This window comes from Vanacampus margaritifer, chromosome 7 (genome assembly GCF_051991255.1).
Source record: "Vanacampus margaritifer isolate UIUO_Vmar chromosome 7, RoL_Vmar_1.0, whole genome shotgun sequence".
NCBI lineage: Eukaryota > Metazoa > Chordata > Actinopteri > Syngnathiformes > Syngnathidae > Vanacampus > Vanacampus margaritifer.
Window position 1 is genome coordinate 18,155,351 of NC_135438.1, and position 15,116 is coordinate 18,170,466.

Sequence of the window (15,116 nt, forward strand, 5' to 3'; positions counted from 1 at the left end):
CTAATGAACATTGACTGTTAGGCAGTGAGTCAATAAAGCCCATCCAAGGCACTAAATCAATGCCTTCGTGGTTACTTTGCTGTTAGCCTCTGATGGCGTCTGAGCTCAAAGGACTTTGCAAACGTGGATGCTGGACCGCAGAGATGACCGGTTCTAGGTTAGCTTGCCGCTAGCTAGCTACTAGTGTGACAGACATGACACAGGTGGATTTAAAACATTATTAAAAGTGGAAAAACACCATAGGTTCTGCTGTTTACCAGTGTACGGTGAGGAATCCTGGAGGTTATTTTTATTTTAAAGAAAATACCTTTCCAATGGTGGACGTGGGGGCGTTAATGTGTCAGCCGATACAGTCTTAGTTTGGGTGACCAGACAGCCGTTTGACTGGACAGTCCCATTTTGAGCCTTGGGTTCCGCGTACCAGCGGAATTCAGCTCAGCATCTTATTTGGATGTATGAGTTTTTTTTAAGTGCTGTGGCTGACATTGAAAGAGTTGAGACTATTTTGCAGTTTTAACACCTTCATATTAACAGCGGGAAACATCTTTTGACTTTTTTTTTGTATGAGTGTTAAAGGGATCCTTGACTCATTGAGCCATTTTCATCAGTAAAACGTTAATATTTTGTCCTGAATTAACTTGAAAACGTCATTATTTTTCATGTACAATTAAATACCTTTAAAAACACATTTTTCCACTTGCTGTCAACTCAAGATCACATCACCTGTGCTAAGGAAATAAGTAACGACCAATCACGGCTCACCTGTTTTCTGGGTTTGGTCAGCAAACTGAGCCATGATTGGGCGTTACCTGTTTTCTTAGCACAGGTGATGTCATATTCAGTTGACAGCAAGTGGCAAATTAAATTGTTAAAGATATTAATTGTTCATGAAAAATAATGAAGTTATCACATTTAATTATAGACAAAATATTATCTTCTTACTGTTTAAAATGACTCAATGAGTCAAGTATCCCTTTAAGAATGTTATACAAAAAACTTTGCCGGTATATGTTACATGGCATTTATAATGGCAACAGCTTGACCCCTTGACCCTGGGAGAAATTGTTTGGGATGTGATTTAAATGGAGGATGACCAGTGTTTTAAATTTCAGAAGGCTCCACCATATAAGTGAAATAATAGAGGAGAAGCACTTCTGTGATCTTCTAAGTAATAAATAAACTTTTATTTGAATCATTATTCTACGCTTGTGACTTGGCTCGGAAAATATGTGACAGCTGAGACCACAGAGATACAGAGCATTACAGAATAGTCATTCACATTAGTCATTGAAGAGGGCACACACACACACACACACACACACACATTTGAACTGGGTCATTCAGTCAGCTGAAGCTAAAAGGAGGCCTTGCCCTCCTGATTAGTCTCTTTGTTAGTGTGCCTCGTCGTATACGTGGCCAGCCCTCAGGGCGGTGCGAGTGACTTCTGTAAAAACAAAAAAAGAGCCACGATGGCCACTGCTGCGCAACAATCTACAGCTGCTCTCAACACATGTCCTGACTCCGAGTTCTCATCCCTCATCTTTTCATCTTTATTTGCAGACTTTTCCATGAGCGAGTGTGGAGGCCCACAGTAAGACTCGCATTGGCCACCGCTGCTCCTCTGTGCCTGAGGCCTCATCAGTATTCTGCAGAAGGAGCAGGAGTCAACCCATCGCGGTAAATGCTACGCTGACAAGCAGAACAGCAAATATTTGCACCCACAAGTACAACAGAGTGCATTCTTTTTTCGACTGTCCTCCCCGCTGCTGTACTCTATTTGTACGTCTGCTTTTCATTCTTGCCGCTCTCTGTTTTCCCGCCATCGTCCTTTTCTTCGTCTCATCCTTCAGCTTTCATTTCCCCTCCTGCCCAGTCCTTCCCAGAAGAAAGGGGGAACTGGCCAGAGTGTAGTCGGCACAGAAGCTCCATTCAGGCCTTTAAACCCCTCACAGTCACAGTGGGCTGCTAAAAGAGCCAAATCCCTCCCCTTGACATGCGCCTACTTTTACACTGACGCATCTGCTGGTTGCATGTCTCGATTCAACAAGTGCGCTCAGAGTCAGATGTGATATTCTGGCATTACGCCATTTCACTCATTAGTTTACATGTATCATTTCTCTTGTCTTTTATTTTACTAAATACAAACAAATTTGAAGATCAATGGAAAATCCCAGATTTTATTTGGTGTTGGGGAAGTCTCATCAGCATCTTATGGTGATACTGACTGCTTAAGTCACTTTCTTCGGGCTTCTGATTAGATTAAATGCCCTTGTGGTTAGAGCCACCTGTTGCTTAAGCATGTGTTTAGCATTGGGTTTGGGACATTTACAATACATTGCTACATGAACATGACACCTGGTGTGATAAAACTGAGATAGAGTGGAACCTCGATTTAACAGACTAAGGTTAAGGAGTCATCCATTACAGTATAGCCGATTGTCCAGTAAATTGTAGTACTTTTTTTCATGGCCTAAAAATGCCCAGTACAGTATAAAATTATTGTTAATAAATATAGAATAGCTAATTTATAAGACACAATGTTAGCATGCATGCTTCCTTTTTTCATCTCCGTTACGATATTATGCTATGGATAAGTGTTTGAGAAATATCTGTAAATTGTAATAAAAAAAAAAGCAGCAACCCTAGATATGAAAAGGCAGATATGACAGTCTTTTTAAGCTGCGTGCAAATGGCAATGCTAAGCTATAGCCTTTTCTGGTAGTGTTGCACTTTACAAAATGGCCGCCACACACTGTATGTCCATGCATTGTCTTTGATGGGAAAGTTGCTCCTGCCAACATGTCCACCACATAGGCACAGAGTAAAAGACTTTGGCAACTTCTGAACAAATGGGAATTTTGAGTGGACTGCACTTTTTTCCCTGTTCATTAAAACCGTAGTCCCTTGGCTCCGGTCTGTTAAATCCAGGTTCCACTGTGTAACTGAGTCAATTCAAAAGAAAAGCCAAACTGCATAAGAACAATGTCATACTTTGTCGGTAAAAGCGGAATAGTAGTCAATTTCTTTACTTCACTGTCTACTTGTACACAGATGTGCATCTCATGGCTAATTATTGGATAAAAGGTCAAGTGTTACCACTAGTGAGTAGTGACACGTCCCAATACATTAAAAGTAACATACTTTTTTTTTTCTGGGCATGTTTATCATTCATTATTTTCAAATCAGACAAATTTGTATCAATTCTTAGCTTTAAATCTTCTCCCCACGCAAGGTTGTAGGAAGCCAGAGCAAAAATAGCTGACATGAGATACGAAGTGTGGTAAACAGTCCTGACACACTAAAACATGAACCAGCATCAACACCCACACTAATACTTATTGGCTATGTAACATCAACTTTATGTTTCATTTCAGCTGGAAAAAAACTAAAGCATTTGAAGAAACCCACACAGGCACAGAGATAATATGCAAATGTTTTTACTGTTTCCGTCATATCTTAGTCACAGTTCTTTAAGAAATGCATTTTCAGGATCCCTCGGAGAAAAAAAAACTCGAAGGGATGTTTTTGAGTTTCTGGTGGTTTATTTATGTCTTTATATAAGCATTCAATCATATTTCATGCTTTTTTGTTTTGTTTTTGCAAATGGCTATTAAGTTTATTTCTTAACCTTGTATTACGAATGGTTACATTAGCTATGGCCAAAGTTTGTGTGAATGATTTTCCATCTTCAAATTGCTTGTATTTTCCCACGTAGAGAACTCAATGGTTTTGAAATTGTTTACACCTTTTACTAGTATAATGTAGTTTTCAGAGAAATATTTGTTGTTTGTTTGAAATTTGGGTCGCTTGTTATACTTGCCGAAAGCAATGCCTTATCCTATTGCACGAATAATTGTACCTCCGGCCATCTTGTGGAAGGATATTTAATTGATCTGTCCACTGTACGTCACAGGCACAGAGAGCAAAGAAAAACTGAACCGCATCAAACTGATCACCCTGATGTAATCTCGACAACCATTTTACCTGAGGCGGCACATGACCACAGGCACAACGTGGACATTATACACGTTTGACATCTGCAGAGATGTTTCCTGTCTGTCGTGGGCTTCACCCACAGGACCTTACAAAATGCCCACAATGCAACAGCGGGGAGAGAGAGAGCAAGCGGGCAATGACACTGGACGTGCTGTCATTCTGAGTCTCGCCCTCTGGGAGCAAACCATTGCAGTTGACAGACTTTTGACTTTACAACAGAAAGTGATGCGGCACTCAAAGAAAGTAAAAGAGAAAAAAAAAAGAGTAAATGTTGCTGAGTCAAATGTGTACTGACAGTTTAAATAACTCTCAACTGCAGATCAGATAGCATTGCCTGTTTGTATTTTTCAAACAAATGCTCTGTCCCAATTAAGTTTCTTTGAGTGTACCACAGTGAGGCAAGAAGTCATTACCATTTGCATATAAGATGTCATGTTGTTGTTGCGATGCTACGCAGGTGTTGCTTTCTCTTCTCCGTTGTTTTGACAAGGCGCTTTTCTCTGTCACGCACATACAAATCGCCATTTCACACCTCCGCCTTCTGTTTTTAATTTGTTACCGTTTAATCACTGCATGTGGGTTTCATCACCTCAGCATAAACAAACTAAAGGAAAGTTAATCTGAAAATTCTCTTACAGCAGATGTTAGTGAGCGCAATACAAAGTACATGGATTCAAAATGGTCCAATTATAATTTCCCTTTTGAACAGAACATATGGACCAGATTTTTGGGAATACAACATTTCCACCAACATTTTTTGGGCTGATTCAGGGAGCTTTCATGGCTCGGACACAATTGAAGCCCTGCTACAACGTGGGTCATCGTTGCCCCTCCTTCCCCAATCAAATTGCAATTTTGTATTTATTTATTTATTTTTGGCTTTTAACCTTTAATTTTTAACTCATTCACTCCCAGCCATTTTCACTGAAGCAATCCCTGTTTTACTGGATTTTGCCCACAGAATATTGTGTTCTATTGCTATAAAAACATAGAACCTACCAAAAGAAAGATTAGAGTATTTTCTTTCATCAGGACAAAAAAGTACATTTGTTTCCGTTGTGCAACAATTATCATTAGAATCTGAGCTTCATCAATATTCACAAATCTATTTAGAAATGTGAGTAAAAGAGCTTTTTCTCAACATGGCCCTGGTTGATCTCTTTTGCTCTGCTGCCACCTGCTGGCCGTTTGTGTAATAACTACCATTTATTCAACCGTTCTTTGCAGTTGAGAGGCAGAGCATTAAAAAAACATTAAACATTTATAAATATGTATTTGTGATACTTAAAACATTTAAAATAGAACGTATTTATACGTGCTTGGGAGCAAATGAGTTAAGCAATTATTTTCTGTTACGCCCCCACCCCAGGAAGAATAAAACATTTCGCACCACCCAACTCTCTGCCGTGACTATCATTTGGCTATACATTTTTTAGAAGTACACACCTGCATAACAATATAACCTTAATAACATTCAAGAAAATAAAAAAGAAAGAAAGAAATTATCAATTTAAATCGTATTGTAATAATTGGACTGGCACGCAGAGAATATATGAATGTGTGTAATGTTGAATGCCCTGTTTGCATGTGTTGCTGCCCCGTGTATGTTAAAGTAGCCATTAAGGCAGATTTCTGTGAGTCTGTCTATGGTGATTTGCTGGTGTCAGCTTTAACCCATTAAGGCCAGGAGCGCGATTCTCCCTTAAAAGCCGGGAGAGCGGATACATCATTTTGTTTTGTTTTGACCAATTCTTGATCTCTTAGCCGATGAAATGGATCAGAATATACCCCAGAGCGTGACGCTGGCCTCGTAGCATGTCCTGGAAATTTATTCGAGCGTTTATGGCTAACGCAGATTTGCGTGAGTTATAAAATAAATGACGCCATTGACGACGGCGTGGGAGGATTTAGAATCAGTGCAACGAGTTACAGTGACATACTGTTAAGAAATATGTTTGTAGACAATGAGGATGTTGACATTTTCAACAGCTTTGTAGGTTTTAGAGACATGTTTTGTCAGGCGCTTCAGGCCTTAGTGGGGTAAGATAGTACAAAATTGCGTCGTTTGTGTCCGTTTTACAATGAACTTTAACTGGTAAAAAACACTTTTCCTCTTATTTGGAAAACTGTGTGCACAAAAGAGAGGATGAAAAGTATATTGTAAAATGTGTTTTAAAACTGTAAGTTCACATGTGTGTAGGTGAAGTTATAAGTTTAAGAGTGTGTGGGAGGGGTAAAACAAAAAACAATACAAATATATGGTCTCTCTTTGTCACACATTTCCCCCTATCACCATACTGAATGTTTAGGAAACAGGTCACATCAGGTCAGCATGGTCTTTAAGTTGACATTGTTTGAGAGTTTAAATGTACACCTGCAATATGCTAATTCGAGTAGAAGAGGTAGATCCATAATTTAGCTTCTTCAAAGATAATCGGCTGTCCTTGCAGGCTACTTTGTGGTTCATTCATTCATTACGTCACTGTAAGACGCTACAGATGGACACATAAGGCTGGGGTGGACGGTTCCAACATGCTGACTTAGATTACAAAACTGAATGTATCTTTATTTGATTGATTTATTATTCATTTCCCAGTAATACTGATTATGCTCCTTCAAGGAAATTTCATATATACAAAATAAATACAAGCCAAACATTTAAGCCTCGTTTCCAACGACGGTATCTACTCTACTCTGCTTTGCTCTACTTGGCTCTACACCAAAAAACAAGCATCTCCACTGCCACGGCCACCACCCGGGAACCCCTCTTCACCTCGCCAGTGATGTCATGCTAGCAGCTAGCTGCTGAATATTGCAGCAACCAGAAGACTGCATTCAATAATGTTAAAAAGGTTTGCACCTCCATAAAAGTCCTATCATTAATCTGTTTGGAAGCCATTGTTGTCCTCTCTTCATCGTTAATGGCAGCTGTTTTCCCGGGGTGGTGGTTTGCGCAGCTGCACGTTGATGACGACATGTCTCATATCAATCATTGGCCTCCAAAATAATTACGTCATGTTTTGGAACTAGGCTACTTTTTTTTTTTTTTAGAACCGCAAAGGAGCAGGTACCAGAAAGAGTGAGTAGAGTAGAGCCGGGTAGATTTGTTGGTGGAGTCGGGGCTTTTGAGGAGTAGAGTAGAGTAGAGTAGATACCGGTTTTGTTTTGTACTTCATTTTAGGGTTAGATTTATTTTACTTGGTTTTGTATATCTGCTCTCTCATATAAAAACTGATTTGTATAGTCCAAGAAACAAAAAGCGGCAAACACAATAATAATAATAATAATAATAATAATAATAATAATAATAATAATAATAATAATAATAATAATAGCAGCAACCAAAATGCTCAACTGATTTAATGATCGAAACTGATTAAAATGAATGGAAACTTCTATGTTTAATCATGTGCATGCGTTCAGAAAAATCTAACCTGCAGCTGTGATCCCTCGGGTTTCCTTGCAGCGATGCGGCAGCGCGGGCCAAGCCCAATCTTGAGAAGGAATGGTAGTAGGTGAGCTGCGTGTCCGACAGACTGGCCACACCATCTGGCTCGTCATACACATTTTCCCAGTACGAGTTGAGGCCCGGCATCCCCGGTGGAAACGGTCCAAACAGGTAGGCATCCAGATGGTTCACTATCTCCTGGTTCACGCTGGCTTCAAACTTCCTGGCAAAGAAGGTGGGACGCACCGTTTGCTGCAGAGAGACAGTGCGAGAGATGAGATAAAGAGAGCAAAAAAAGACAGAGATTAAGAAATGGTTTTGTGCCAGGATGACAATAGAACAGATGTGATGTGTATGGAGGTAATGTATCGGCAGAGCATAGACGGAAAACATAATGCAGAGGGGAAAAAAAGAGTCTTCAACACACAAGGACGGGAAACCTTTTAGTCTCACTTCATTGTGAACTTATCACTTTATTCTATACAATGGTTCATATCTGTCCATTCACAAGTCATAATGGATTGTATGTGCAAGGTACATTATTTAAAGTGTTAGCTAAACGTTTGCAATGTGTACAGTGCTTCATACTGGTGTGCCATGACAGATCATCGGGGGTGCCGCGGGTGAATTAACAATGTATCTGCCGTTCATCCATGTATGCCAGCAACATATAATGAGAGGCAGAACAATCAAACATTCTTCCATTAGATGGCAGAAGATACAAGTACAATAACCCGGAGTATGTCAATTTGTAAGTAAACTGAGATGAGATCATCATTCTTTCAGGATTCATACATTTTGTGACTTTTGATCAATTTGAATGTATGTTTGTTCATATGACTGCTTTTAGTTGTACACACAGGGGTCGCAGTTAGACGATTGTGATGCGGTATGAAAACATCACACTAATACAATAGTGGCTCCTGGGGAAAAAAGAAAGAAAGCACTGATTAGTGTCCGATGATGAGATAGAGGTGGCAGCTGTGGACACTGTTATGATGTCATAAAATTGAAATTGCAAGCTTGTAAACAGTGGCAGCCCTCAATAAGATTATTGTGGATGATGCTAGAGCGTCGCTAGTTAGATAAACCCAGTTATGGGGCATCCCATATCTATAGTAACGAAATGCATTTCCTCATGAACTGTGCACCTGGTCTATTTTGCCTTTGCAAGACAAAGTGACCTATAATTTAGGCCAGTTTGTCCTGCATTTGAAATCTGTTACAATTGTCTGAAGAAATTGATAAATTGTTTATTTTTGATTGCTGCCTGAAATAAATGAACAATGAATGAAAATGAACAAATTGATTATCTGAGAGGTTACCGGCTACGTAACTGTTTTTATATGTTCCCCTGTATAGTGAATATTTATAATCAAATATATTCAATATTAATGTTTATCATCAACTAAAAAAGGAGGAATTTGAGAAATGATTTCCTGAGCTACATAAAGTCCTGAAAATGGATGCCAAATTGCAATAATCATAAACTGACAACAAAACATTGTACTGCATTTGTTAAAAAAAGATACATGATCAGAAGAGTTGACAAATATTTAGATTACCACTACTCACAAATCGACACTTTCTTAAAAATAATGGCCTTGTCATTGTTTTCCAAATTTTCCAGGAAACACAAAAAATCTAACCATTTGGATAATGAGGAGAATAATTTGGGGAAAAAAATAATGTTTGGGCCAAAAAAATGACATAGGCAATTTTTTTTAAGGGGGTGACGAAATGTTAATTTTATTAAAACTATTTATTAGTTCAGTCTGAATAAACATTAAGTGGTATATTTATTAAGGCAATGAAAGAGACAATTTTTATTTGTAATACCGGTAAATATATTTATAAGCTTTTATTTGAAGAATAAATTAGAACAGTCCCGATCATGCTGGTTGAGACACGACAGACCTGATCAGATGATTTTATTGGTCGATAATAAATGTGACAAAAAAAATCACCTTCCCTTCCTTAAAAGCAGCCTTTTTTTTTTTTGCGCAGATGAGTGATGTTTGGCTATTGCAAATCCCAAAATGTTTTTTTTCGCAGTTTGAAATAAAAGTATGTAAAAGAAGGACTATGACTAAAATATTTCTGGAATATGAGAGTAGAAGTCGAGCCAAAAACCACACAGGGATCCAATTCCAATTTGGTGATTAACTTGAGCCATGCTATATCTTGTCTTACGCCTTCGTGCATACTGGGGGCTTAGTCAGATTTAGCGATTCTAATCACAGATGTAATGCCAAGTGGGTAATAGCGTATAGAGGATTTGACAAGGAGGGAAGAAAACAAAACGTTTATATGCAACTTTTGATGTTCAGTCTTTGCTGTAATGTGACATTTACTTTAAAGTGAGGAAACTATTTCATATGAATTGTCCTCAAAAGTACTTAGGGTTGAACATTTCTGGTAACTTTCCATGGTGGGTTGCTGAGAAACTTCGGAATTATTCAGAGACAGACAACATTTATATTTCCACATACTTCTGTTAATTCCCATTAAAAGCAGTCTATGCAGTCAGTAGCGTAATATTCTTCTGTTCAACTGTTCTCACACAGATTTTATTTTTTGCTTTGCCTTGTTTGCTCTTTCCACCCATGCCAATCTGTCCTTGCTACTGTTGCTTGTCTGGCTGGAGGTGTATCATGAAATCTGCCGCCTCCGCAGCTTGGCGTTTACACAAAGACTTTTCCTGTCAGCCACAGACACAAAACTATTAACCAATAGTTAGCTAGCACCAAGCACCTCGGTGCAACCTACGAAAAAAGAAGATCAAATGAACTTTTGGCACATTTTGCGGATCTCAGCGCTTTCTCATATTGCAACTGTCATTCCGGGCTGCCGGCTTGATGTTACATGGCACCAGATGATTGTGCGTGGTTCCAGCAATTAAATGGAACGTGTAGGTGGGAAATTTTGGTGCTTGAATGTTTCCAGAACTAGTGGGTTTTGACATGCCCTTCGGTGCTGTCATAGCTAGTCTTTTCCACTTGCTTCCCAAAACATTACTACACAATGATGACCCATTTAAAAAGGCACACCACCGCTTTCTCCAAGGGCGATGGCAATTGAAAATAATTATGCAGCAAAATGGACAGATGTAACATGAACGATCATCTTAATGTTAGACGATTTCCAGTGTTGGTACAAAATAAGTGGATGTGACATAAATGTGCTCCTTTAAAGTTTTAATAGTGGCACCTTCTTTTGGTGGTGATAATAATGGAAACCGTTATTATTAGCGTCCGCTCACACAGATTTTATTTGATTGATTTGAATCTGCGGGTGTTTCATCGATGAAAAGTAAAGCAAGCTTATCATTTATCCGAATGCTGTTGCTGTGGCGAGAAAAATGAAGCTGATTTTGATAGTCGTCACATTAGTGAAAAATTGTGACATTTTGCACGCTCATCACACCTAGCAAAACAATATTTTATACGTTTATTGTGCGGTTTCAAAAATGGCACAGTAGCACCCTCAAGAAAATTTGAACGAAGCAGCCGCAGTTGCATATTTCATCAAGATCTACGAGACGTTTTGAGGCATATGTAACACAAATGTCTCTGCGAGACATCTGCTAAATCTAACACTAAGTCCACTATTTTGAATTCTCTTTCCAATTTGGCCCACAGAGATTTTATCTGATTGTCCTGAAACTGTGGGTGTTTTATCTAAAGATGTTCAAGATGAAAAGTAGAAGCAAAGCTGTATATGTCTTTAACTCATACATCACAAAAACGTATGAATATATTTTAAATGTTTTAAGTGACCCAAAGGCGTATTTATATGTTTTTGTGTGGTTTTTTTTAATGCGGGATCTCAACTGCAAAGAACGGTTGAAGAAATGGTAGTTATTACACAAACGGCCAGCAGGTGGTAGCAGAGCAAAAGAGATCAACCAGGGCCATGTTGAAAAAAAAGATCCTTTACACACAATTCTAAATAGATTTGTGAATAATGATGAAACGTAACTATATTCTAATGCTAATTGCAAAAAACAGAAACAGATAGAAATATACTTTTTTCCTGATGAAAGAAGAGACTCTAATCTTTCTTTTGGTAGGTTCCATGTGTTTGTACCAATAGAACACAATATTCTGTGGGCCTTACAAAATCAGTCAAAATCCAGTAAAACAGCCGGGAGTGAAGGGGATTGCTTTAGTGAAAATGGTATGGGAGTGAACGAGTTAATTATCCAAATTGTTGCCGTGGCGACGCACTGCTTGTCAATTAAGCTGATTTTTATAGTCTTCACATTAGTGAAACATATGAAACTCTGCATGCTCATCACATTTGGCAAAATAATATTTCATGAGTTTATTTTGTGGTTTAAAAAAGAATGGCACAGTAGCACCCTCAAGAAAATTTTAACAAAGCCACCGCAGTTGCATATTTCATCAAGATCTACGAGAAGTTTTAAGGCATATGTAAAAGAAATGTCTCTTCGAGACATCTGCTAAATCTAACAGTAAGTCCACTATTTTGTATTTTCTTTTCAATTTTTGTCCTGAAACTGAGGGTGTTTCATCTAAAGATGTTCAAGATGAAAAGTAAAAGCAAAGCTGTTTATAGCTTTAAACACTGTGCGACACACTGTTTGCCATGAAAAATTATGCGATTTTCATTAGTGTTGTTCCGATACCGTTTTTTAACCTCCAATACCGATTCGGATACCCAGCTTTGCAGTATTAGCCGATGCTGATACCATACCGATACTTTTTTTTTTCTCAACATGAAAAAGCTGTCCTGCCATTGGTTCAGAGCATTCAAGGGCAAATAGGATATCTTAGCTCGGCATGCATTGAGCATGTCACACATCAGTGAATGTCGTGCATGAGCAAGACACAAGATGCTGCATCCAAAGTCCTATATTAGTGTCAGAATTAATGGTATCGGCATGTTACTTGTTAATGCTTACCGATACCGATACCACTGTTTTAATGCAGTATCGGGGCCCCTGACGATACCAGTATCGGAATCGGAACAACACTAATTTTCATGTTCAAAACAAGTGAGAACACGTGAAATTTTGCACACACTTAAAGTAAAACTAAGGAACTTTTCAACCTTAATAAAATATTTTCATAACTCTTGTGATGAAACTAATTGAATGGTACGTTTGCTCATGGCCTGAGGGGGACTGTATCATTTTTACTGGCACTAAGCAACTTTGAGGAGCATGGTAGGAAAACTACCACACAAAAAACTACAAATGTGCTGACTGCTTTATGACATTCGTCACTTCCCCCTTTACCCATTCGTTACAAAGACGGAAGTCAATTTGAAAGACGACGCACAATTACTTTTTTGGCTTTTCCTGGCAGAAGCTTTTGTCTGATGAGACAAAAAAGAGAAAAGGGATCAACATTGGCACGGAATTAACGCGCTGTCTTGAGCTAAAAAAAAAAATGTAACAAATTATTTTTAAATAAATAAATAAAAAATTGGCGCAATGCGCTTGTCCTCATAGGAAATGTGGTCTTCCTTCAGACACAACAATACCGCTTTTGTCCATATGGCGCCGCCATAATCAACATAAACTGAAAGTTCCTTAGTGCTGCTTTAAGGCCTGGTAATAAAACAAAAAACAGAAAATACATATGTTAAAGGTTTGTGCCATTTATATAAAAATAAATAAATCAAATTCCAATGTGCCAGTACCACAAAGTGGCCCAGGCTGCACAGCTCTAGTTGCATTTGTATTTAGAATTAACATGGTGAATATGATTTGGGCAAAAAATACATTTAAACATTCCAAGACAACAACATGAACGTCATTATTTTTTTTTTTAGACTGTCACAGCAAATAGTCAACTGCAAAACAGCCACTCCTTACTATTATGTGACATCTATGTTGATGAGAATTGCTTTTTAAAAACCCGACTCGTTAAATTCCAGTCAAGACTTCTTCATCAAGTGTCTTCTCTATCGTTGCATGACTTTTTAAAGCCAAAGGCCAAATTCCCATCTTTTATACAGTCCATGGTAATGTTCTGGTCTCTATCTACCGTAACGTTAAGATTCAAAGGGAAATTCGGATTTCGTGCTCCGTGGGATATCAAGTCCTATTTATAGTGGGGCCTGGCACGCTCCTGCAAAGCCTGCTTTTGTTCCCTACTTTATGCCAGGGGATGGCCTTCACTGATACCACGGTGCCAATCCAAGCCAGCAGCACTGCCAGGGAGCTGTGGTAATGTGCTGGCACTCCAGCGCCAGTGAGCGCCAGTGAGCTGGGGCGAGACAGGCGGCAGACCAATCTGGCAAAGGACTCAAGTGCTGCGGCTTTGACGGCTACGTGAAGGACAGGAGTCACGGTCGAAGAAGTATACGACTTCAAGAAGTATTTAACTGTGGCGGAACATTTTCATTTTGTGCCACAGATGTTACTTTTTAGGAGCTTATTAAAAGTCCAACTGGGAGTCGGATTCTTTGACAGGCTCCTGGGGTCACTGCCAATCACTTACTTCCATTTTAAAAAGCTAACTATCCTATTCCTCCTGTTAATACCCAAGGCAAGGAGGGTCGAATTACTTTTCAAATGTTCACTTTCGGGGTCATCGAAACTAAGATATCATTTTCTACTTATTGATTATGAGAGCTACGGGAACATTCTGATGTAGAGGACACGGCCTGGAGGCAGAAAATCAACTAATAAGGTGTGCGCTTGTCACTTGTGGGTAATGTTATTGGTAAGATCTTTTCATCAAACTGCTAGAGGGGAAAATCAATGAACTGTCGCCAATATTACACTTAAATGTAGCTAATTGGAAGAAAACTTCATTTTTTAAAACACTAAAATATGATGAATATGATCTCTCGAGGAGAAATAAAATGTATTATTTACTTTATATATTTTTGTCGATCACCATGCAAAATTATTATGTAGTCATAATAACGGAGCGCACTGTGGGTGTCTGCAGACCCAAGGTGATTTTCGTAGGTTTTCTGTGCCTTGCTCGAGGGCACCTCGAAAGTAGTCAGAATGCACAATAGCAAATCTTTATAAGGGAAGTCAAGTCAAAACTTATCTTTACAATAATATGTTATATACACACCTGCTAGTCTACACGCTGTATTTTGATAAATATTACATTTGTGGAATATGAGTTGAGCAGCAAAATCCACCTGTTTTTATCCATCTCAGGGGGCGGCCATTTTGCCAATTGCTGTCAACTGAAAATTACATCACAGTCCAAACACGCTGAAACAGAAAATTTAAACCTAATATTGAGTGCTTTTGGTGTTATTAGTCCAAATAATAAATGAGATACATTTATTATTGTTTTTGTAGTTAGAACGGCACTTGAGTCGTTTTTAATACAATCAATGCTAATAATGCATGCTGCATGAGCTAAGAGGCTATTGAACAACAGCTTTTAGTATAATGCAGTGCAGTTCTACACCACTGCAACCTACAATTACAATTTTAAACATATTAAATTAATAACTGCCACAGTATCAATTAAAAGCAATAAGTAGTATCATAAAAAACAAACAATTTTTTTTGACTACAGCTCTTTGACCTGTGACTTTTTTTTATTTTATCTCAGGGGTCAAAATTAAAGGGTTGTAGAGGGTCGCACAACATGCCAACCACAACTGTGTTCCATATTTATGCAATGTATTTATATAAAGGATTAATGTGTTGTTTTATTTCATAAAG

General features: G+C 38.5%; 1 protein-coding gene across 1 annotated transcript in view; it reads right to left on the reverse strand.

Moving 5' to 3' along the window:
- Positions 1 to 15,116, reverse strand: part of xylt1 (xylosyltransferase I) — a 92,526-nt gene that overhangs the window by 16,618 nt on the left and 60,792 nt on the right. The window contains exon 8 of the mRNA XM_077571489.1: positions 7,431 to 7,696. Coding sequence (XP_077427615.1) covers positions 7,431 to 7,696 — 266 coding nt within the window. The remainder of the gene's footprint in view (positions 1 to 7,430; positions 7,697 to 15,116) is intronic.